Genomic DNA, 26,475 nt, shown 5'->3' on the forward strand with positions numbered 1-26,475 from the left:
TGATTTGAAGCATGCAAAGTTTTGGAAATGTGTATATGTCATGACTACTAAAGACTATTTGCAGAATGTGGCTGTTTTTTAGGTGAAAAACTTTATCACCACTCACTCTTGGTGGCTCCTTAGTACCTTTTTTCTCTTTCTGTTATTAGACTAACATTACCTCTTAGGGTTTTCTTTGTAGCACTTTTTTTTTTTTTTTCCTGCAAGAGAATTTATTATTTAGCGGTAGCTCCTTTTAAACAAAAAAAAAAAAAAAAAAGGGGAAATCAGCTTCTTGTTTAAAAACATTTTTCTCAGGCTCAAAGGCTATCAGTCAGAACAATTAAATCATGTTTAAATAGCTTTGATTTTAAACATTTGTAAATCCACAAGGCAGACAGTAAAAGAGATTTACCCCTATACTGACAGTGTTAAACGGATCTCTGCATGAGCCGAGGCTATTGAGATTCAATTTCCTTTCAGTTTGCTTCTTTGTTTAGATGTGCTTGGTCTTACTGACCAAGTGAGTTACTGTGGTGCACTCTGTAGTGAAACTCTCACTGGTGGAAATGAGAGTAGATTTCCTCATCCCAGCACTGTAGCAGTGCTCTGCTGGACTCTTCCTGCTGGTCTTTTAAATTAAAACAACCCATTGATGATAGCCTTATGGACACTTAGCTGGGTACTTTTTCTTCAGAAGCCATGCAGGCAGGATGTGGTAAAACTAGGATGGTGTCTGCATTTTGTCAGCAAAGCTCGTCTTTTAGAGAAGGATGTTATTCACTTTCTCAAACATCTAAAACTTTCCAGTTTTACTTTTGTTCATTGCCACTAATACATGGAAGTGGTGGATTGCTTTGTCTTATTTAAGAGGTTCTTACTATTGTACTCAACATCCGATGCCATGGTGGCTTTGTGAGGGCACACACTGACAAGAAAATGAAAATAACTTCAGTTCCTTCCTTTCTAGAAGCCTTCTATAGACAGTGCATGCTGTTATATTTGTGTGGCGGAAAACCGGGGGAACTGTATTTATTCATAATTACTGTTGCTTTATTCCAGAGGAACTGAGCTTAAAACCAGATCTGCTCTAACAAGCAAAAGCAAGATCATGCTTCTGAATAATGGCTGGTGAATAAAAGGGGCTAAATTTTAGAGAAAGACAAATCTATTTTGGCAGTAAGCAGCTGGCTTTACTGCCTTCTGAGCATCACTTTTTAGTCATTCTGCACAGTTTGTATTTATGTAAACTGACTGCTGTGAACAAGTTGCTAAATTTTTACTAAGAAAAGTTATGAGAAAATCTGATATTTCAAATCCTAAATAATGGAATCCTACAGAAAATGCTATAATATGAAGTTACGGACTTTATTTCTCATTTTCTTTCATTGTCGAATAATTTAATTTGTTTTATTCCATAAACAATTCTCGTTACATTTTCTTTAACAACAGATTTTCTTATAAGTTTATTTCCACATTTCACTTCATTATTTTTCCCTTTTGTTATATGCAACAGCACAGGATTTTGAAATAAAAATATAACCCAGCTGAAGACTTGATTTTATCTGTGTAAGTGGTAGCAAGCTAAGTGTTTGTGGTTTTCCTTGCTGTGTGGATGATGTGGTTTTCAGCTGTTTAGTAATACATTCTTTTTAGTGGAATATTAAGAATTTAATATCTTTTCCCTTTAAGCAATTTATTACCTCTAGAGCCTGAAAGTTGGATTTTGACATTCTTATGTGCATTAGTGAGAGGTTAATTCCTTTGGAGCCATCCTTTTGACTAACTACTCAAAACATGAATGCAGCTCTCAAAACCTGAATTGTAACCCCCAGATATGAATCTGCACTTTGTTTTTTGTAAGCATTTTACTGTAACCAAAAGATTTCTCATCAGAATACATCTCATGATATACGAGGGACTGCTTCTTCAAATACTGGGTGTTAAACTTCCTTATAACGTGTGCTTCCTCCATACCAAGTCTCCTGGCATGGTTCTGGGACACAACAGATTAGATCAGTATTCAAGCTTTTTTCAGCCTGTTTATTATAGCTTTGTTCCTATCTTTCAGAATTTGTTATGGTTAGCTATTTTGACAGTTTATGCATTAGAAATTATATGGAAGTAAAATGTGAATATACATGTAAATGTATGTTTCCTGGCTGGTATTTGAAATGTGGAAGTAAATTTTCATTTAAAATCACTTAGCCCAACTGCCTTCATCCAGTTGTATTTTTTTAAGGGACAAAGTAGAGAAAATGCATGTGAATTATCAAATCATATTTACAAGTTTAGTCCCATTTTGATGCTCAGATTCTCAACAGCTATTTGCCATTGGATTGAACTGTTTATCTTCCAAGACCATGGCTGGCCAGGAAATGTCTCACATATAAAATGATTTTGTTTCTTGCCATTTTGGTAGGTGTGCATGCTTTTGAAATTGCAAAAGTTTTTCAATATCTTGCAACCCAGACTGCACACAGTGCATGTATATTTTGAATTAGAAGGGAATTCATCTCCTGACTTGTTTAAACAGGTAATTTGTAGCTGATGGGACACTAACATTTAACAACCTCATCTGTGTGAAAAGAAAGGGTTTTGATAATGTGTTGTGCCACTTAAACAATTTTCACTAAATGTCACATCAAATCTTCTTGTCTAAGCAGTCTATCTGATATCTTGGTCAAAATCTGAGCACTTGACCTTATGCTGTTTTGCCATCTTAGGAATGCAGGTGCTGGAGTGGAATGGCATTCCCCTGACTGGAAAAACCTATGAAGAAGTCCAGAATATTATTATTCAACAAAGTGGGGAAGCAGAAATATGTGTAAGACTGTGAGTTTTTCCCCATCTTTCTGTTTCCATTATTCTTTTGGCTTTTCATGTTTTTTTGTTTTTTGGGTTTTTTTTTGTTTTTTGTTTTAGTTTACAGTTGTTAAGGTAAAATATTTGTTAGCATGAAGCATCAATATAATAATTAGTAAAAGAGTTCAGTGTGAGTGTGGGAGGTCTGGTTTGTTCTTAGTTCAAAGCAAGAGGAATGATAAGTTGAGGTAGACGTTAGCAATCGTACTTTTGCAAACAATGATATCTCCATTTTCAGGCCACAGTCTCCTCTCATTGAAACACATACAAACCACTGAATTTACTGGCCATTAGAAAAAGATGGTAATTTAGCACTAACTTGACTTTTACCGATAGCCTTCAGGTGAAAGTCACTTAAACATCATGAGAAATGTATAAAATTGCATTCAATCCATTAAATACTTCACCTTAAAAGAACCTTTTCTTCTCAGCTCTTTAACAGCACTGCAAATATGTAACAGCTAACAAGGGGCCATGCTTGGGAGCTGCTTTCTTTCATGAACCACTATTCATTTATCTACTTAATACAAAATGAGTGCATGAAGAAAGAGTTTCTTTTGTCTCAGGCTTCTCATTGCTTTTTTTTTTTTTAGGGACCTGAACATGCTCTCAGATTCTGAGAATCCCCAGCACCTGGAACTGCATGAGCCGGTAAAGGCAGGTGAGCAATAAGACATTGCTTCAATATTTTAGCACCAAATAGCAACTGAAAACTGGATATAATGTAAGCTGAGATAATAGCATCGTGACCTCAGATGTTGCATCCCAAATCTTGTTAAGGGCAGAAAGAGGACCGCACCTTATAAACAAAGCTGAGCATTTATTTTTAAACTAACTGAAAGCTATAACAGCTTTGTGGCTTGAGCTTAGGAGAAAAAAGAGGGTTTATAATCTTTGGAAAAGAGGGTGGGCCACTCAGGAGGACTATAAGGATGTGCACCCTCAGTAAGTTTGCAGATGACACCAAGTTAGGTGCGTGTATCGATCTGCTTGAGGGAAGGAAGGCTCTGCATGAGGATCTGGATAGGCTGGACCAATGGGCTGAGGCCAACTGTATGAGGTTCAACAGGGCCAAGTGCTGGGTCCTGCACCTGGGGCACAACAACCCCAAGGAGAGCTACAGGCTGGGAGATGAGTGGTTGGAAAGCTGCCTGGCAGAGAAGGACCTGGGAGTATTGGTTGATAGTTGGCTGAATATGAGCCAGCAGTGTGCTCAGGTGGCCAAGAAGGCCAACAGCATCCTGGCTTGTATAAGAAGCAGTGTGGCCAGCTGGTCTAGGGAAGTGATTGTCCCCCTGTACTTGGCTCTGGTGAGGCCGCACCTCGAGTACTGTGTTCAGTTTTGGGCCCCTCGCTACAAGAAGGACATGGAGGTGCTCAAGAGAGTCCAGAGAAGGGCAACAAAGCTGGTGAGGGGTCTGGAGAACAAGTCTTAACGAGGAGCAGCTGAGGGAGCTGGGATTGTTCAGCCTGGAGAAGAGGAGGCTCGGGGGTGGCCTTATCGCTCTCTATAGGTACATTAAAGGAGGCTGTAGCGAGGTGGGGATTGGTCTATTCTCCCACGTGCCTGGTGACAGGACAAGGGGGAATGGGCTAAAGTTGTGCCAGGGGAGGTTTAGGTTGGATATTAGGAAGAACTTTACCGAAAGGGTTGTTAGGCATTGGAATGGGCTGCCCAGGGAAGTGGTTGGTTCGCCATCCCTGGAGGTCTTTAAAAGACGTTTAGATGTAGAGCTTAGTGATATGGTTTAGTGGAGGACTTGTTAGTGTTAGGTCAGAGGTTGGACTAGGTGATCCTGGAGGTCTCTTCCAACCTAGATGATTCTGTAATTCTGAACAGTATAACCAAAATGAAGCCAGACGCTATTATTATTAGTTCAGTTCAATCCATACTGACACAGCCTACACCATCTAATTAATAAAAAGAAAATCCAAGTAACAGTACTGCAGCTAAAATTTGTTATGCAGGGAAAACGTCCTGCTAACTACCCCTTTTTTCTATGGTGTTTTGGTCCCCCTTCTGCTGCTTCTCTGGGTCCCACAGTTGTGCTTTCTCTCCAGGGGCCTTGCAGTGTCAACAGTGTCTGGAGGAATCTGCTGGAAGGAGTGTGATGTTTGTGATGAGAGTTTTGGACTTCTCCTTGCTGGGAGAAGGATGGTATTGATGAGTCCTTCCTCTTCTCTTCAGGATCTGCTTGGGGCCTTTCTTATGTTTTCTATCATGCTTTGTTCCCTGCTTTTTCCATGCTGGTCAGCAGCTCTGCATCACACATGACTTGACTGGATATTGTACACTTTGCACATGATAGATACTTGTTCTTTGTTCCTTCTGTTGGTCCTAAAATTGATTTTGCCAAGCTCCTGAGTTTACATTAGTGTCAGTACCAGTGAGTTGCTGGGAGCCCTGGGGCCTCAGCTGTCATCCTGTGCCCAAACCTGGCATCACTGCTGTCACCCAAGACCCATACTCCTAGAAGCAACAGAAATAGGTAATTCTGCACAGCATAATTGCTGTTATTCCTTTACATCTCAAAATTATTACGAATAGGCATAACGCCTATAACACACAGTTATGCAAGGTGAAGTGTAACTAAGAGAAATTAAAGTCATAGCCAACCGTTCATTAGACAATTGCTGTTGCAGCCAGACAAGCTAAAACAAAGTTCTTAGCAAACTGGAACCAGTCCAATATAAGCATGAGAAGTCCTGAGGCCTATGTGAGTGTGTGGCCTGTTGTGCTATTAGTCATAGCCAATCTACCTTTGAACTAATGTCCATGAAATAACTAGTAAAGCAGTTCATTGGCTGGCTCAATGCAGATTAAAAGAATGTTTCACCCACCTTCACCCAGCCCTGGAACCCAGAGCTCCATAATGTGTTCAGTGGTTTTGTGGCTGCTCTTGTATCAAAGGGTACATAAATTAGCTGGATTAAATCCTCCATTTTGTGACCATGTAGCACATCACAAATGTGAAGTATTACTTAACACTTACCATCAAGCTATCTTTTGATGGAAATTGATATTATTTTTATTAACTGAAAGTAAACACAGAGTATGACAGAGCTTTGAGGCAGAACTACCCATAGTTCTTTTTGTAGTGACCAGATCAAAAACACCAAAGGCATTCATAGACACTGGAACTAAGTTTTGAAAGGACGGAAACTAGAATACATATATTTTTTATTAACGGAGAAAACTCAGAACGAGAAAGAACAGAAGTAAAAGTAAGTTCCCCATCCTTGCAGACATGCTTCTTCCTAGTCTAGCCATCTTTCAGTGGTTTCTGAGATAAAACCACTCTGTAGAGTGCCTTCTTTCTGCCAAACCAAGTCTTTCTAGCCATCACATCTGAGGTTCTGCAGAGTTTTTTGTTTGTTTGTTTTGTTTTGTTTTCCCTTGGAAAATAGCATTTGCCATTCCTTCCAGAAAGATAAACCTAATCCAGCCTAGCAGCCAGGAGGTGGTTAACATATTGCCTTCACCTCTGTCCAGGACAAAAGGAATTTAGAATTCTGAGGAAACTATAATACCCAGTAATCTGCAAACAAGTAAACAAATCACCAGGCATTGTCATAGCAGCGTATAGGTTAGCAATAGAAACTTACATAGTTTATGTTGCCTAAACCTTAGCTGAACAAGATCAAAGACTATAGCAAAGACCTTAAACCTTTCATACTTTTGAGAACATAGAAAGTAAGCTGGGCCTTTTGTCATTTTAACTCTAAGCACTTTAAGGCACATATGGAACTTACTTGGCCTCATTTCTTTATTAAATGGAAATTGTCATCTCTAGAGCAAATTCTACCTATTCATTGCTGGGGGTAGGGAGACAATTACAGTCCTACCATAGATGTCTCACATAGGGCTGTATTATTATTTTGATTAATTTTCAGTGCTAAAGTTTTAAGATGCTTTTCTCTTTAATCTTTGTATAAATAATCTCAGGAGCAGAATTCAGATTTATTGAATGTCCAGTTGATTCAAAAAAAAAAAAAAAAGTTGAGGTTAAAGCTTGTTACAGCAAAGTTCAGATACTGGACTAGTTCTCAACAGTGAGACAGCTGTGCACAGGCCAGACTTTAACAGTGTGATTTGCTCCAGTGTGATGCAGAGTGATCATCCAAGGCATACTTTTTCTCAGCTGGAGAATATCCTTCTCAGAAAGCTTGTAAGATAAACAGCACTGGTCGATGGAGTTTTGAATAGAAGGATTGGAATTCAGATGTTGATGTTGTGAGGAGACATCTCTTTTATATGATTTGTCTTTTGCATCCTCAGAGTATACAAGTAGATGATACGAAAATCTGTAAAGATCATTAGCATGTCCCTGTACCATGGCAAGATGGATTTGAAGGTGCTAGCAATTATCAACACAGAGCTCTCTTCCTTTAATCCAGTAGATAAAGCGAAGTCCCCGGGGGTTGATCCCAAGCAGCTGGCTGCAGAGCTCCAAAAGGTTTCCCTACAGCAGGCGCCTCTGGTTGCTTCCTCGGGAGTGGAAAAGGCATCACATGTTCATTCTGGAGCCACTTCTGCCACCTCCAGCGCTATTCCCAGCCCTGGTCAGCCTGGTTCTCCCTCAGTCAGCAAAAAGCGACATAGCAGCAAGGTACGAAACTTGCCAGTTATGCAGCAATAACATTCTGAAGACAGTAAGAAGCTGCCTATTTATTTTCTTCTATGTAGCCAAGAGCACATACTGATGAATCCATTTCCATGACAGTGATGGTTATTACTTTGAAGACATAGAATCTGGAAACAAGGAAAGGAGATTAAGTGATTTACCCAAGGTCGTACAAGACTGGACCCTCTCTGAAAACAGATTCCTCAAACAATGTTATTGTTTTAAATCAAAATAATTGTTCTTTTTATTATTTGTTTTTGTATCTTTTTAACTGCATCCTACATAATGGTGAGGTACTAGTTTCACAGGAGAAGCTGGTATTACTAAGACTGCAATTTCCCACTCAGTACTAAGTTACTGTTGAAGTGTTACAAGCTGTGAATATTCACAGCAATATTAAGCATTTCTCTGAAAGCCAGGGGAAGACTGAAAAAAAAATCACTGTCAAAATATATTTTGTCACCAGATAATTCCTGTGAACTTGTTAGGCATATTATTAGATTTTCTTTGCCACATCCTGTCCATTTCTCAGCTGAACTTCCTTCTTCTTATGCTCCCACCTGCACACCTGGAGAGGGCAGAGTGGGAATTTAGTAGCCTTTTTGCACAGTCAAAACTGGAAACTAGACCCTAAAGTCATCTGTTACATTTTTCATTATTTTGTCAAAAAAGCCTCAAGCAAAAATCAGTCTTGTGAAGGCTGCATTTGCTTAAGAAATTTGCAGGATGGTTAAAGCTGATTGCTGTCCTGGATACTCAGCTTCTCACTGTCTTACCATTGGAAGCAAAGCTTCACATTGCAAAACAACACACTTTCTAGATATTTATTTCTCTGCATCTTTATTATTTATCTTCTTATGACTGTCAAGATTTACAAGAAACCCATCCCTATAGGGTTACTACTGAATTGTAGTTTTCATGTTTTTGTGCTGCTGAAGCTGTGACTGTGATTTGAACTACAAATGTGTTAGGTACCATACGAATGAAAAGCAGCAAATGGTGCCTGCTCATATCAGATAGCTCTTCAATATGCTCACTTTACTTTCATGTGAGGGGAGAACACGAAAATCTCTCTCATCCAGCAAGTTAACAAAAAGTGTAAATATATTGATCAGTTTTCATCACATAGTAATTCTGACTGTTCAGAATTCCCATAGATTTTTACGAACTAGTTCAGGTCTACGATCCACATGTTAAATGTATATGTCAAGTTTTAGTGCATCTAACTTAAGGGATCTGTCAGAATACATGACCATCAGGTTAATGGTTGGTTTCATCACACCTTACGCTAGATACTGTAAACATCTATGTATGAACTAGTTTGCCATCTGCTCTATGTTTACCAGTGAGAAAAATACAGTTTGAAGTACAGTCCATGAGACTGGATGAATTCTGCCTTTGAAGTGCATGCAGTGCATGTAAAGGAAAGTGCAGGGCTTTTAGTGCAGATGTCACCATTCACACTGAAAGACCTTTCATTGGGTTGATGAGTCACACTTCTAAATTCACTGAATAGTGAATAGTGTGTGGAGATACATAAATCACTGATACATAGTGTATCCTGGAGAGGTCCCTCTCTGTGTCCACATGAGAAGACTAAGTTCCCAGCTTTGGCACTGAAGCTGATCACCTGAAGTTAGATGCATAAATTTCATTCCTTCTTCACAAAGGATTTAACAGTCTTTTTATGAAAATTCAGCTGTATGCTTGAAAAGATTAAAGAAAAAAAATAAATTAAAGCCTTTATGTAAGGGATGCAAAAGTCAAAGCTTATCAGGTAACTATTTGAAGCATTCTTTGCTTATTTCTGAAAATCATGTTGAGAGGCATTCCTTTCATAACAACCATAGCTCTTGTTGACTTGTACAGTTTTTGTTCATTGACTGCAGGCCAAGTTCATAATAGTGTTACACTTTCTTAGAAGAGAAATCTACTTCTCATCCTTTCCGGAATGCCTCTCTGCCTTGGGCTGAAAGCATTTCCAGGCACACTGCAGCACTAATTCTTCACTTTTGCCAGTTTCATGACAGACAATATTCAAACTGCCTGTAACTTGCTTTTGCTACAGCTCTTACTTTTAGCAAGTAAAATCTTCTTTTAGATTTGCAAAACACAAAATGATCTACAAAAAGCTTTTGGTATAGCATATACCCTCCAGAAATGTTGTAGGAGTCTCTTTGATAGTCTGAAATGTATATCTCATATTTAATACTTTGTCCCATTACTACAGAGAGTGATAATGCATAATATCAGAGCCTGGCATTTACATGAGTTTCACATCATGGTAATGACAACCTTCTCCGTGAGGTGCAACAGCATTACAAAGTATGGGCTCTTACACAGAGTATGAGTGTGTGTGGGGAGTATCAGAAGAAATTAGAATTAAATTAGATTAGCCATTAGAGAAGAGATTTAACCTTTGGGAGCCTTGAAGAGAGTATATCCTGTGCAGACCGGTCTCTTCTATTATGTAAATGCAATATCATTCTGTGGTACAGATTACATCCGGGATATATATGTCCTATGGAAAAATTTAATTGTCTTTATGTCTTGAAGAATGGATTGTGTTCTTAAATCCTCAAATCCCGTAGCTCCTAGAGAAGCCAGCAGTGAAATACTTTTCGTTTTCAAATTAATCCTCACTGAGGCCCTGATAAAGAAATATATTATTTGCATCTCTGCCTTTAAATCCAGATCCAACTTCAAAGTTGGCCCTGCTCAGAGCTGGGGGCTGGACTAGATGACTTCCAGAGGTCTCTTTCAGCCTAAATTATTCATGAAATAATAAAATAAATTATTTCTGTGAAATATTTGGGTAGTTCTTCACAGTCAGTTTCAAATCAGCTGACAAGAGAGAGAAAAAAATATTTAATATGCCTTGTAAATGAAGACAGCCTTGTAAATGAATACAAGCTGAAAATGTAATATATAATAATATAATAACAACAAATAATGAAAAGTCACTTGGAGAACGAATGACTTTTTACATGGGCAGATACTGACAGGACAAGGGGTAATAGTTTTAAACTAAAAAAGGGGAGATTTATATTAGAGGTTAGGAGGAAATACTTCTCTCAAAGGGTGGTGAGGCACTGGCACAGGTTGCCACATAAGCTGTGGATGCCCCTTGAAGTGTTCAAGGCCAGGTTACACAGGGTTTTGGGCAGCTTGGTCTGGTGGGACATGTCTCTGCCCATGGCAGGGGGGTTGGAACTAGGTGAACTGTAAGGTCTCTCTTCCAACCCAAACCATTCCGTGATTCTTTGATTCTATGTGTTCTATGAATACAGAGACTTAATGATGATATAGAAATTGAGGGAGTTAAAAATGTACATTTGTTTTTACAGACATGCAGGTGACAGACAGCAAAGTAACTGAACAGTTAAAGGCAACTCACTTCAACTGCCTTTGCAAGTCCCAACACAAAGTCAACATGCCCTTTCCCTTTTCTCTGAACTACTTCTACAGCATCACTTCTAATACACTCTGTATTATAAACAATTAGCATGAAACAATTAATTATTTTTGCTATTCAGATTTCTGAAAAATTGAGCATTTATAATATTCTGCAAAAATTTTGTAGCTGCAGCACAACTCACTCCAAGTTAGTTCGTAGCATTGTCTGTATCGCTGGTACTAGTATAAGAGCTGAACTATTCTAGTAACAAGATAATAACATCTATTTGTAGAGGTAAAAGATGGGAAATGTAAACCATTTAAGCCTGACCTTGGAAGTTGGCATGATGGTCAGATAGGTCCCTGCCTTTGGCATAAGAAGTTAGATGGATAAGGCCTCTTTGAGGCCTTTTGTTGGTCAGCTCAGACTGATTCACTCTGAGGAAACATACTGACTTCAGTGACTTCCAGATGAAAACCAGGCAGGTTTGGATTGCTTTCTTTTGCATTATTGTGTGGCTGGGATTTTTCTCGTTATGTCTTGTCCTCAGGTCTGAATTACTGGGGAGATGTTTCTTCACAGCTAATTTGAAAAGGGCAGTGCACCACCTTAACTTCAACATGCTCTTGTCCAGGACTTGTAGTCTCCGTGTTGTCCTTATTCAAAAACCATTCATATCCAACACCCTGAGAAAATCTATAAGGACAATGAAAGTATGTGGCAATATTGCAGTTTAAAAAAAAAAAGTTATTTTTGAGAATCTATTATTTCCAATATGCATATTTATATATAAGTGACTGTGTGTCTATGTATTTATTTGTTTATGTATTTTAATCTGGCAGCCCACTGAAGGTTTGAAGTCTGCTTCCCATCCAATTACTGGAGAAATTCAGGTAAGTATGTAACTCTTGATGTGTAAATTGTTGTTTCAACTGGCTGATTTTCCCTGTTGAATAAGCATGCTGAAAACAATCTCCATTAAGTGATTTATTATTGAATTTCTACCCCTTGAAATGTAACTCGATTGAATAACATGAGGTGTAAGTCAGGATAGGTTTTCACTTTCCTCTTTAAAGTTGGCTAGTGAAATAAAAACAAGTACAAAAAAATTCTACTGTTCCTGAAAGTGATAAAAATATAGTGAAAATCATTCTAATCTTTAACCTTTGTGCAGTTATTTTGGTTTACTTCATCAATTCACAGACTCTAGTGCATACTGTATTGGTATTCTGCTAGAGCCCTTCTGGACTCTACTTACATCAAAGACTATAAGGAGTTTCTCATGGTGCAGTGTATACATTTCCATGCAATGCCAAATTAGTGATTATATTTTAAATAAACTGATTTTACTCTAGTTTTTTAAAAGAGTGGAACTGGGAGAAGCAGAACAAATGAAGACTAATTTTCTATAGTTTTCTGTCTTTTGTTTCCTGTATTTGTCTCTCTCTCCTATGTAGATATGGTCTTTCCATAGTACTATAACATCCATAATACCATAATTTGTTAGGTACCATAACACTTGTGACACTAAGGGTTTAGTGATGGGTCTCGGTAGGTCAGGGTGATGGATGGATTTGATGATCTTGAAGGTCTTTTCCAACCTAGATGATTCTATGATTCTGTTTTTTATAACACACGTCCTGGGCTTGGGCTCTGGGTAGTCAGTATGTGTGTAATTTCTACTGAATAAACAGTCTATTGCTTAGCAGAGTATCAAGTGTTCAAATTTTAACTGAATGGAATAGATCAATATGTCTGTGTCCTTTGTTTTAAACAATTCTGGCAGACTGTGAAAGAAAAATTTCTTCCAAGATCCAACATAATCATCTAGCATCTCATTCTAGCCAGTAGAGAGAGACAGAATCTTCTGCAATGTTTTTATTTCCAGTCAAAACTATGGGTCTAATACTCACTTCATGCAAAGGATTTTGGAGAGAAGTCAAATCATTTAGGGACTAAAAATAAAAATAATCTTGCTGTGTTTAAATGCCTTCTCTAGCTTCAAATCAACTATGACAAACACCTTGGCAACCTTATCATCCACATCCTTCAGGCAAGAAACCTTGCTCCCAGAGACAATAATGGCTATTCTGACCCCTTTGTTAAAGTTTATCTTCTTCCAGGGAGAGGGTAAGTGCAGGACAAATTTTAACCTGAAATTTCTTTCTTTAAATTTGGGCTTGTTGCTTGTCATTAATGAAAAGAACTGAGAGTTTAATGCTCTAGAAAGCACAGGTACAACACACGGAAAAATGGTAAATTTTTAATGGAGAGCCTTACTCTATTCCAAGGTGAATGTTTATACTTTGCTATTGACTTCAGGGGCTTCATGATCATTTCTGTAGATTTCATCTATTCTTTTTCCCATCTTTCCATTTAAACACTGTAGTACATGGAAAATTGTGTATTAAGAGAATAAGTCTGCTGAAAGGCAATAAATATATGGACTTCAAAGTTCTCCCTAGAAATCTGTCTCTAACTTGTATTGAAGTGCATGAATTTGGGTGTAATGATTTGTCCTGTAATTCTGTAATACAAAAATCTACATGCTTAGGAACAGGTTTGCAAACATGCACAATCACAGTAGCTGAGATTAATTTGAGGTTGCAGTATAATATTAAAGGTGAGAAATATGAGACAGAAATCAGTCATTCCATGTGTTTTATTTATTTATTAAGAACTAAGATATAGTTTTAGAAAATCTGGTAATTTGTATTTAAAGACTATACAAATTAGTGACCACATTTTCATAGACCATTGCTTTTTTAAACTCTGACTGTAATTACAAATAGCTAATTACTGTTTAAAAAATATTTTTTTTTCTGTATCAGCAATATTATAACTCTTTTTGTGCCCTAAATTTGCAGAATTTCACACATATACGTAAGTATAAGCAGCTATAAAAATACTGCTGACTTAATTGACAGTAGATTTATCTAAAATTAAGCTGATTACCTTAAACTAAACTAAGACCTTGGTTTGCAAGGACAAATTCCTGCAAACTTCTCAATTTGTGTAGTCACACTCATCCTAAAGACTCTTAGGCTGGGACCACATAACTAAAAATCTGTATTTCTGATCTATTCAAAGTAACAGGAAAGTGCATGCTCAAGTCACAGCTTAGCATTTGGCATATGGGAAAGCACAGCTAAAAGCGCACAAATGGTAAAACTAAAGCATGCGTATTTAGTAGCTTGCTGATTCCAGCTATACAGTATTCAATATTGTTCAGTGGAACTGGGCCCAAAACTATTACTGAATATAATGGGAACAGGTCCTAATTTTTTTTTTATTTTTTTTTTTAATGCACCTAAGAGTCTCGTCAAATACTTGTCAAATCAATCTTACTGGGAATTTTGCAGACACATTCATGATGTAGAAGTAAGGCTTTGAACTACAGAGTTGTTCAACCTGCAGAATTCTAAGTCAGATCAAAATATAAATTCAAAATTGGGGCCAAGTTATGAAGAATCTGGATTTTAGTTTTATTTGGGTTTAAGATATGGCAATTTGACTGTTTTACATGTAGGTTGGGGCTTTTGGGAGTAATGAAAATGAAAAGCTTCTCAAAAGTGCAAAACTTGTATCTGAAAGCAGAGACTAGAATTGTTCATAAATATCTTTTATCTGTAGTTCAATCCATACACAACTGCTTATTCCTTGTAATGCCTCTGTTTCCTTTGATTCTGATACTATAAACTACCATTATTTATGTTTTCTTTCATCTCTCTCTTCCCATTTTCTCTCTTGCTGCTTCCTCTGTGTTCCTAACTATGTTTAATGCTGGGTATGCAGACAAGTCATGGTTGTCCAAAATGCAAGGTAGAGTGTACTGTCTTTCAATTTTATTCTTTCATTTTTGTATGCAAGCATGATGTTATGATCAGCCTGTGCATTGAAATACAGATTTCTCTTAAGTCTTGATGACACGATTGCTGCATGGTTTTGCTGCTCATTCTCCAATGAACTTCATTTCCAGGTCAGAAGGAATTGAAACAAGTATTTAGTATGCCTTGATGAAGTAATATCTTAGGCCCAAACTCCGATGACACATGAAATTTCTTTTGATGTCTGCAAGAATTTAGTCTAGTCATAGATATCTAAAAATTCATTCTTATTCACTGAAAGTTGTAACACAATTCACAGTGAACTTGTCTCAAGATGCCAACAGGAACAGCATTGCTTGGAAGTGAGGTGGAATATTTTTCTCTCTGCGCTTTTCACAGCATGTAGACTTTAATGCCAAGTATCAGTCTAGATAATCACCCAGATGACTTTAAAGCTGTTTGAGCACATAAATGGCTATTCAGTGTAATTGAATTTTTAGTAACTGGAATTACTAGTGCTTTGTTTGTCCTGGATTTGGAAACATAAGGCAAAATTCAGTTCTCAAGATACACTAGTATCAACCAAGGATAAATACACGATAATAGAAATTCAGCTTTTACTCTGCATTTCTTTAAAAGTAGAAAGCTGACCAAAGAAGTCAACAGATGGCTTTTTAATAAACAGATCTGCTCTATCTTCAGCCTGGTCTTCATTAGTAGAATTATTAAATGAATGTGTTTAAATGCCACATTTTACTTGCAGTTATTCTATTATACTTTTTTTTTTTTTCATTGCACTTTCTGTTGTATTATATATTGATAATCTGTAACCAGGGAAGCATAGAGAAACGATAAAGAAAAGAGTAATACAGTTTATATCTTTTTACACAGCATACTCTATGACAATTTCAAGTGCAAATTATTTCCTACTAGGTATGATTAGCTTTAATGAATGTTTTATTAAAGCATCACCATCTGTTAATGGCAGTTGTTGGGGGGAAGGTGTATCAGTAAGATGAACTTAATTTTTTTGTCAGATCCTTCCTTTCAGACATTTAAAGACCTTTAGCTTAGTCTGGGGCTGTGCCTCCTTACATGTGATCAAGGTCTCCTGCTTCCCTCTACAACGGATCCACACCATAGGCTACATGAATGTGGGCTTATTCTCCCCAGCCAATTTTGATCCAGATACTTCACTGGAAATACTCCAGAGTTATGCTTTTAACAACACATTTAACTTTCTTCTCTGACAACTCTACCATTCAACACTACCTGAATCACCTTCTCACATATTTTCAACAATAATCAGAAAATATGAAAAGGTGGTGAAGTTTTAATATTGCAAAAGAAAATCCAGGACTAAGAGACGGATATCATGGATTCACTTTCTTCAAAAAGAAGTATAACAGTTCTTTTAAATGAGTATAGATCTTATGAGTATAGATGAGTAAATGTATAGATCTTATGACATATGGACCAAGCTCTACAGTACTATCCTAGCTTCATTATGGTAAGAAGTAAATGGATTACAGAAGACGTTTAGATAAATTAATATTTCATTAATAGTTGGTCAGAATAATTGTTTAAAGAGTACCATGAGGTCAAAGTAAGCGATGCTGCTAGCCCAGTTTTCATTTGCCAGTGTCTCATACCTCTCCATGGATCAATGAAATCTCATGATGATTTTGAGTGAAAAGGACACTTTTTTCAGATCAGAGAGCAGAGGAAAAAAAAATAAATCTGCTGAAGAGTTTAAAAGATCTAAGTGCAATCCTGAATGGGATATGCTATCAAAATCTAGTTTCTAAAAGGATTCAGATTTTCCTTGCAAAAACTGCAAAGGCATAACTTTCTCTTCCATATGGTCTTGATCCCCCTAGATTTTCATTCATCCATCTCTTACTGATACACAAGAAAAAAAGAAACTTTTTTTTTTCAAAAAGATGTGATTGTACACAGTGGCTGACACAACTAACTTTCTTATAGACAGCTGCTGCTTTCTTCTCATAAGCAGGGGCAGCCAGATACTTTGTTTCACAAATTCCAATGCCCTTCACATTTTTCAATAAATTAGAAGACGGTGAATAGCATATTTTGAAAGAAAAAATAATAAATGGAACTATGTAGAATGACTATGAGCAAAACATAAGAGCAAAAACAGTTACAAATCACTTTCATTAAAAGATATCGGTCAGAACCGAAAACCTGAGTAAGAAAAGACAAGAGAGAGGACTCATTTTCCTATAATTGAGAGCAAAAATATTTTATTACCTTGAGCTCATCTATGTTGTACCTTTTTCTGCAACTCTGATATGTTATTCCTGAAGAGACAAAACTTTTCCTTGTAATGTTTGTGAAAATGAAGTGGTGCTTGCTAGGCATTGCAAATTACTCTCTTTAAAAGAAAAGAAAGAAAAAAATGCATATCAGTATTCATTTCTTATGTAAAAATTAATATTATTTTTATAAGATATACATTTGAAATGAGTTACTGAAAGTAAAATTAATACTGGAAATAATCATTTTTAAATAAAAATTCAAAAGAAACAAAAATGTGCTTAGGTTTAAAGAAAAATTTCTTTGAGCTGTAATTTTCAGTATGGAAATGTCAGTAAGGTTTATTATTGTTCATACTTAATAATATCTAAATGTATCAAGAGGCCTCCTTGCTATGTTTACTCAGAATCTATTCAGTGTAGTCCCAGAAGCAGAGTAGTATGGTCTGTTCTTATACTGCATTTCCACTATCACAGTATCAATATATGTGACATTTGATGGGTTTGCTGACATACCAGTTTCAAGAAGCTGATGCTACGTCCCCTTCAGGACTTTGGCTCTTGTGTTCTAATTGTAGTGGCTCAGTAATCTACTGATGTTGGTTGTTCTCCATGTACACTTGCCTGGTACTCAGCTCAATTACTTCGTGAGATTTAAGATAAATACCAGATCCATTGTGCCTAGTCTCCTTTAGTACACAGTAGCTTAATTGCATTAACAACAAAATATTTCCATATATTCAGTACAGTATCTTTTCAGCACGTGGGAACCAATATTTTCAATGGACGGTGGACAGTTACAACACGAAAAAAGGCTATCTAAGCAAGTGATCAGATTTAAAATCTACTGAGAGCTGAAAAAGAAGGAATAGAGGAAATTTCTAATCCAGAATCTACTAATACAGTCATTGATGTTGTGTTTTAATTTTTGCAGAATTCTTTTGAAAAGCAGTACTATTACTTTTAGTGGGAATGCTTCTGGAGAGTTTAGTGTGTACAGCCACCAAGTCCAATGCTGTATTTCTATATATATGTAAAGTAAAACAGTCCTCTAAGAATTACAAAAGTGAGAAGAAGAAAAAGAAAGAAAGAAAGAAAGAAAGAAAGAAAGAAAGAAAGAAAGAAAGAAAGAAAGAAAGAAAGAAAGAAAGAAAGAAAAAGAAAGGAAGGAAGAAAGGAAGGAAGGAAGGAAGGAAGGAAGGAAAAGATAGAAAAGTAAAATATAGAAAATCTTAACCAGTAATTTATTACATTTACACTTTTAAAACAGTCTTAATGAAAAACTGAGAAACCAAACAACAACAACAACAAAAATCCTCATACACTGCGCTAATAAAATAAGCAGTACTTTGAAATAATCCTGGGAACTGGAGCTCAGTCATCAATACTGTTAAACTTTTAGGCCACAGGTAGCCATTATTTTTGCTGAGCTCAACTAGCCTTCTCCAAAAAAGTTTATAGGCCCACTTTGGGAATTACCAAGCTGTCTAGTAGGCAGCTTGGATATAGCCACCCCTTTTTCAAGAGTAAGGCCACTGCACACGCCAGAATAATTAGAAGTGAGCACTGCACAATAGTATTGAGTTTGTAGAATGAAACTGGTGGTGCTGAAGACCCAGCATTGGTATATATGTGTCAATGAAACACAGGCATGTTTCACATAACTTTAATTTGGACTCACACCAGCCTGGTACGATGCACGGTACACATTAGTGTCTGGCTGATTAAATGAGCCTGTGGAGTGCATCTTTTGTATTAATCTCATATGAAAGGAATGTAGTTCATCAACTGTGAGACTGTACCACAGTTTGAACCAAAACATGGTTCAGTCTGAAGTCAGAAGTGGGACAATCAGGAGAAAACCACACTACCAAATATTAATGTAAAGGTACCATAAGGGAGTTTAATAGGGCAGATACAGGTCTTTCTGTGCCATTTCTTCTCATAAAGAGCTGTCAGGCATTGGAACAGGTTGCCCAGGGAAGAGGTGGAATCACCGTCCCTGGGGATGTTCAAGGAAAGGTTGGACCTGGTGCTTAGGGACATGGTTTAGTGGGTGACATTAATGGTAGGGGGATGGTTGGACCAGATGATCTTGAAGGTCTTTTCCAACCTTAATGATTCTATGAGTCTGTGATTTGGTCTTAGCGCTGGACAAGGTCCTGGATCTAGTAGCAGATGTAATATGTATGACCTTACTGTATAGGACATTTGAACCCAAGTTAAACTTGCAGAGTAGCAAAAATAAGTTCTTTGCCTTATATCTTGCTGGATTTTCAAAATATTGAAAGCTTTTTATGTTCTCCTACCAAGCTCTTTTGAGATATCCATTAAAATTTATGTTAAATTAAAATTGGAATGGAAGCAGATCAGACGTCAAAGCTCACGGCACTAGATGAATCCATATGCTATTAAAGATTTGTGTATTGCTTTCCCCATCCTCAGGAAATGCAAAGTACAATAGAAAGCACTGCCAAGTCTTTTTTAAAAACAGATTATGCAGCCAAATTTTTATTCTTGGCTATTGATAAAAGCAATCATGAGCTTGATGTACTTTTATGTTTGTTTCCAGTGTAGTTAGAGGCAGAGGCAGAGAACAGGATCAATAAGAAATTATTGTTTCTATCATTAACAGGATATTATTTACCCCATGGTCTTCACTGAATGTTCTAGTGAGATGGCAATCCTGTAATTAGAGACTATAACCTATAAATATAATTGGTTCCTGGTACTTTAAAGTGATAACAGGAAGATGGTCTTGGAAAAGAAATCAGTGCATTATCACTTTCATTTATAGTCAGAGCACAACACATACAATGAGAGAATTGCATATGTGCATTCGCTGACTGATGCTTTATGTAGACACAATTGTAGGCAGCAATAGCCCACTGAAGAGTCAGAAGATGTCAAGAAAATATACTAAGTGTAGTGAAACAAAAACAAAACCAAAACAAACAAACAAAAAATTAGGCTGTCATCCTCTTGTAACCCTCAGTTGTTACAGAAATAAAGGATATTTTTATTTTCTTTTTCTGAGATTTTTTTTTTTTTTGTGGGGAGGAGGAGTTGTTTTGTATTAGAACTGAAAGAAACAAAAGATTGTTAATGTGACGTTTCCTTCCTTTGTTCAAATTCAGTGCTGAGTACAAGCGGAGAACTAAGTATGTGCAGAAAAGCTTGAATCCTGAGTGGAATCAGACGGTCATTTATAAAAATATCTCTGTGGAACAGGTGCGTAAGTGGTAATACTACTCAGTGCAATTTGCTGCTGTATTTATTTATGTGGTCTGCAGTGCTTATTGTGCAGTGGCACTGGCAACTTTGTGAACTCCTAAGAAATCTTCCCAAATTCAGGGGAAAATTGTAACTATTTCCTCGCCTCTGATAAAGATCACTACATCAATTCTCTTTTCTTGTTCTTTCTATTCATAAAAATGATCTTTTGTGTGGATTACGTTCATAAGCATGTCGTAAGTATGGTTGTGTTATTTCTAAAAATGGTTATGGAACACAGGGAGGGGATAAATCCAGACAGAAGCTGCTGAAGTAGATGCAGAAATCAGCATCACTCTTGATTCCAAATACCATGCAAGTTCACAGAAAACACAGGTCTTAAAAACATTTTCTTGTTCAAAAATGTTTATGAAATGTAGAGATACATGTTTACATTTAGCAATAATTTACAGCAATGGTTTTGAAATATGAATCTGTTCAACAAAATTCAGAAGAGATTTAATTTCCTTGTTACAGAAAGATTTAAATCACATCTGGGGAAGAGTTCAATGGAAGCCTTCTGTGTCTATTTCTTAGTTGTTTCATAACTCTAACTGACCCAGGGGGTTAACTGAGGCAGTATGTAGCAATCCAGTCTTCTTTTTCTCCATCTTCCTTTTTAAAGAGACCTTTTACTGTCTGAAGAAGGCACAATGGACAAAATGATCAGCCTGTTTAAATTATGAAGCATGTTTTATAGAAAAACATCTGTATGCACTCCCAAATCTTTCTGCTTTTCTTGGTGTTTTGTTCTTGATGCCTTCAGCTTTGTTTTTCAAGGCCATCTAATTTTTCAGTACTTCAGAAAAAAAGCCTGCAAAGATCAGATTCTTTCATGAACCAATTTCCAATGCTTTTAATATACTTCTCCAACATGACACAAAGACCTCAGTATTATCTGCTAACTTAAAATTTGCTTATTCATTCTTCCTGCTCATTGAGTTGAACATAGATTAAAACATCATATTTTGCATGGAGCAAAACCCCTCTCACAGAGGGACTTGCATGGTTGCTCATGCAACATATACATCTTCTTGCTGTTAGAGGCACTACCTGACATTTACTTCAGAGGCCCCCTGTTATCTATATCTAACCACTCATAGTGGTTTTGGTTTGCTGGGTTTTGCATGCTTTTTCTTGTAGGCTTGCATAAATGGTGGTTCACTGACAGTGAAAGCCTAAGGAATAAAAAAACCTATGAGGTTTGTATTGTTGCAGTATAAACCCTAGGTCTTCTGTGTTTGATAAGAATGTTTGGTAAGTCTTAGCAATATTTCCAAACAACGTGGTCTGAGCTTCACATTTAAGAAAGGCTCCTCAGTTTACTTAATTTGCTTTTTGGTTCTTCTGTGACATTTCCAGAGCTGTAATTAATGGTGTTGGATGTTCAATGGCTGTTTGGCAATTGGATAATCTTAGTCTAGGATTTATTGGACAGAGATCTATATGTTAGAAAATCTCTTTATATCTTTGATGTCAGTCTTTTGACTATTGCTTGATGAAATTTGCTTTTAGGTTACATATTGAATGCTTTGAACTTTTGCTTTCTGTTTGCAGATCTCCTTTTCTACCTCTCATACTTTCATGCAGTGCTTACAATTATAAATGCATGTTTCATCCTAGTATCACATATATTGTATATTTTGTCTTCTCACACAGAAGTGTATGCAGGCAATAGTGTTTCCTTATATGGCTTTTATCTAGTGGTAAGATACTGATGTCAGTGTTTCTTATATTGTGTAAAATTCAGTGCCTTGATTTAGAGAATATACAGTAAACTACATTCATAACTCACCAACTAATTCCACCGTGATGGGAAGTACCCTCTACAGTTTAAAGAACTATCACCAAATAACAGTACATTGTTTGCACTCATAGCTCTCATGCATAGAAATTTCACAATAGTTAGGAGCATGAAGAGAAATGCAAGATAATAATCATGATAGACTGAAAATGAGTGTTCTGGTCAACAGACAAGCACAGCTACATCAACACCAAGCTGTAGAGTTAGCAGTCATTCCCTAACTCATGAGTCTTTATAAATATTATTTCTTCAAAGAAGCATTTCCTTATCCTCCATCAAAGCATGGGTTGCTTGCTGACAGCAAATAAGTATCATTAAATATTTCCTAATATAGTCCTTTCAATGTCACTGTCTAGACTTTAGCTAGTTGTACAATTTTTCATTTTCCTTTACTCTTTCATAACCTCGCTGAAATTAAAGTGAAAATAATTATGAGAAATACATCTCTCTTTGAAATGAAACTGACTTTTTCAAGGTCAGAATGATTAGTTTTATAACATAGCACATTCCATTTTAACAGAGAAAAAGAAATAAACTGAATATTTAGTATTTTGAGTTTTTTTTTTAAGTAACAAAGTGTAGATAATTACAGTTTGACAAGAATACTGAGTACACACATTACAATATTGCATAATAATTGCTAACTCAAGTCATGTGCCTACTCAGATAAGGAAAAGAAGCTTTAGGATGATTTCAGAAGACGGTAAAAGTTGAAAGTTCTGTTACTGGTTAGGTCAGTGGTCTAATGTATGACCACAATATAAGATGTGGCATTGTTTGCCTCAATTTCTTATTTATTAAAAAGCAGGCAAAAGTGTTTCCTTAAATAATGGATATAATTCATTAAAGCATATGGTTCTTGCTATTGTTCATATTCTTAAATTGAAGATAATATATTTAGAAAGAGTATTATAATCAAGATCCTTCAGTGATTCAGGAGCCTAAATCTTTTTTCCAGAAGTGAGAAAAGATTTCTTATGAATCAACAAGGTGCTGGCACATAAATCTTGGACAAGAAAATGTAAGTTTCTAAATTATCTATCAAAAGTCTTTCTGTCCTCCCGCATACTGAAGCATAGCATTATGGAGATTAGTACCTTTAAATGTTAAATATCAGTGGAAACATAAATGAGTATAATGCATAAGCTAATACAATACCTTTATTTCTACTCATCAAATATCCTGACTGAGATTGCAAACTTTTAAAATATTTCTAAACTGATTATAGGAATTTACTTTCTGCATTGGAGAAAAAAAGAACTGCATTAAAATGATGTCTTTCTTCCAGTCATAAGTTGTATAAGCTTTCTCAAGGAGAATCCATCAAATATTTCAAGTAATGCCTTTTAATTACATGGGCCAGCATTATCAGTCACAACACCAAGGGACCTCTAGACATTCAAATCCAGTAACTATCCTAGCCATTGAGTGTTCTTTGTCCTTAGTAATAGTACATAAATACATCTTCAGAAAAGCAAATTTTCCTCCTCTTTAAAACTCATTTCATTTACTGCCTAATAAAGCTGTTTTGATGGTTTTTCATTGTCATAATATTTCATAAAAGCTTTATCAAATTAAGAGGCTTAAAATAGATAATTCAAGGAAATGTAGAGTACTGCAAGTTTTCAGCACAGTTTTATTACCATAAAAAATGCTAGCAAAGTAGGATTGCAGTTACTGGAAAATCTTCTCTATTTTCCCATTTCCACAAAAAAATATTTCAGCTCCATATTTGTTTATTGTTGTTGTGTTATGTTGTGTTGTGTTTTCTTTTGTTTTGTTTTTCCTCTGGATCTATATGTTCTTCTCTCTGTCCTTGCACAACCATAACTTGCAACAATTAACAACTATATCCTCTCAAAATAACAAAGGTTGAGACAATGAATTTCTGAAAAGTATTTATATGATTCCTGTTTTTAAGGGCAAAAATGCATATACTTAGTATAGCATCTAGCAGAAAATAGTATCACCCAAGAAACTAAAAGTATCATGGACCACAGGTTGCTCAACTTATTTTTCAGATTAGTTTTCACATTGCAATTTTGATACTCTCTTTGAACAGCAAAGAAAATAAATTTTATTTAGTCAAGGAAATCCCCTTTACATATATTCTGTAAAGGATATTCAAGACAGAACCTTTCCCTTGTTCAACTTTTTGCTTACTTTTTGAATGGTATTTTTAAGAAGAATATGTTAAACGTTGCCTAAATAGGTAGGATTAAAACAAAGAAAGATTAAGGAATTGCTCTCAATTATTATTTTTGGTTTTTAATCTTAGTTTTCAAGTCATGTTTTTGCCTTCTTAAAGAGTACATCATAGATGCTAAAAGTAACACAATTTCCTTTTGTGTGAGTTTACTGGGGTATGCTGATATTAATATGATTTCCAAAGAAACTGGATTTGCATAGCTATTCATTTTTCTAAAATTAGCTGTGACCAAAAGATATTTATAATACATAATAATAAGAGGAAATTATTAGTTAAAGGCAATTTAAAATTATTAAAAACTGTCTGAACCTGTGTTATATTAAACCAAGGGGAAGCGGAAGTAAATGGGAAATGATGCTCTTCTTGAAAGTGTATGTAATGTACAGTAAATTTTATAGCTTATGATTTTGAACAACTCAATCTTTTTTTGTCCCTTTCTCCTAAGCAGCAAATTAATAATCAGAGCAGCTTCTGTTGGGATGATGACCTTGATTATTAAATAAGATTTCTGGTTGTGATCTCTTTTATTCAAGTATGTGAACAGTGTTCTGTTTTCTTTAGCAACACTTAGAAGTGTCCAACAAATTCTTCACTTACAACTTTGTAGCCTGACTCCACAGATATCTCATACTCCCCATGATTTTGTCTTTCCCTCTGTTAAGTCATGTTAATTTATTTGTTGCCTCTCTGCTAGCCTTTTGCTCCAGTATACAACACCAATAATCAATCTTGTTCTCCTTACCATCAGTCAACCTTCTTCTTCTCATCTGTCCCCATGGATCCCTGGGATGACACTCAGATCAATCTTTCTAATAAGGTCAACTGCTTTGGACCTCAGTTTCTCTGCTTTGAGATATCTTTTCATATAAAAACCTTTGGTGAAAGATACCTTTTTGTATAAAGACCTCTGGTGAAAGGTCTAGAGGGGAAGATGTATGAGCAGCAGCCAGCAGACGTCCCTTGCTTTGTTCAGCCCAGAGCAGAGGAGGCTGAGAGGAGGGCTCATGGAGGCCTGCAGCTCCCTCACGAGGAGAGCAGAGGGGCAGGCGTTGAGCTCTTCTCTCTGGGGACAGTGATAGGACCCGAGGGAATGGCATGGAGCTGGAACATGAGAGGGTCAGGCTGGGTGTTAGGAAGTGGTTCTTCAGTGAAAGGGTGGTCGGACACTGGAACAAGCTCCCTAGGGAAGTGTTCATGGCACCAAGCCTGCTGGAGTTCAGGAAGCATTTAGACAATGCTGTCAGAATTATGGTTTAATTTAACTGTGTGAAGCCATATGTTTGACTTGATGATCCTTGTGGGTCCATTCCGACTCAGAATATTCTATGATTCTGTGATAAAAAGACTTCTTTCTTATATTAGCCTGTTAGAAGGGTGCTTGACACAGCTATCATGTTTAACACAGTCTGCAGATAATAAGTTTTGATGGCTCTCATTACTGCCTGGTGGTAAAACTTGTCCATGTCCGGACCATTTGTAGAGTCTCATTGACTGCACTGAACTTGTACAGGTATTAAAGCCAGATCATCACAGGTGAGGCTATTTCAATAGGGTGTTTTAAGTAACACATATGAAATTTCAGTTTAAAATGGTCTTCAACTAAATATTGAAGTTCAGACCACTCAGACTTGATAATGAGAAAAGCTGCAGAAGTACAAAAAGAGGGCTTTGAAAATCAGTTTGGCTCTTGTGGTGGTCACGAAACTGCCCATCTGTCACTATAAAAAAGAGTACAATGAGGAAATAATGAAAAGATACCACCATACATAATTGTTTTGAAGTTTATGATAGCAATGGGGTTAATTTTCTTTTGACTTAAATTGCAGCTGAAGAAGAAAACACTGGAAGTGACTGTCTGGGATTATGATAGATTCTCATCAAATGACTTCCTTGGTGAAGTGAGTATCTTCTTTCTTTCTCTCTGCCCTTGACCAGTTAGAAAGGTGATGAATGGCTTGTTGGTATTTGGACAACGTTTGCTTACAATGTATGAGACTAGTAAAAACACATTAGGTATAAACTTTCTTACAGCACAATATTACTGCTGACTTCACAACAATTGATCATAATTTCCTTCATTCACACATATAAGATGCCTGTCTTCATCTTGGTAAACTGTGGGTAAATTCACTCAGGACTCAACAGAATGTTACTTCACTGATTTTATTTATCTATTTATTTTTTTGATCCCAAGATGTGACTGAATGGTGGATTCTTGTT

The 26,475-nt window shown here is 36.4% G+C and overlaps 2 protein-coding genes across 14 annotated transcripts in view; one reads left to right on the forward strand and one right to left on the reverse strand.

Moving 5' to 3' along the window:
- The window catches only part of LOC310883163 (uncharacterized protein), a 447,119-nt gene that overhangs the window by 307,452 nt on the left and 113,192 nt on the right, over positions 1-26,475 (reverse strand). The gene's annotated exons all lie outside the window — the stretch shown is intronic.
- PCLO (piccolo presynaptic cytomatrix protein) overlaps positions 1-26,475 on the forward strand; it is a 373,598-nt gene that overhangs the window by 276,673 nt on the left and 70,450 nt on the right. For 5 of the 13 annotated variants that reach the window (XM_083802968.1, XM_083802972.1, XM_083802975.1 and 2 more), the window contains exons 11-18: positions 2,706-2,814; positions 3,438-3,505; positions 7,243-7,454; positions 11,709-11,759; positions 12,866-12,996; positions 14,662-14,688; positions 20,107-20,200; positions 26,082-26,153. In XM_083802968.1, coding sequence (XP_083659094.1) covers positions 2,706-2,814; positions 3,438-3,505; positions 7,243-7,454; positions 11,709-11,759; positions 12,866-12,996; positions 14,662-14,688; positions 20,107-20,200; positions 26,082-26,153 — 764 coding nt within the window. Of the gene's footprint in view, positions 1-2,705; positions 2,815-3,437; positions 3,506-7,242; positions 7,455-11,708; positions 11,760-12,865; positions 12,997-14,661; positions 14,689-20,106; positions 20,201-26,081; positions 26,154-26,475 lie in introns of those variants that run through there. The other 8 variants (XM_083802973.1, XM_083802974.1, XR_014573334.1 and 5 more) reach the window with 8 other exon arrangements.

This window comes from Anser anser (genome assembly GCF_964211835.1).
Source record: "Anser anser genome assembly, chromosome: 1".
NCBI classification, from domain to species: Eukaryota; Metazoa; Chordata; class Aves; order Anseriformes; family Anatidae; genus Anser; species Anser anser.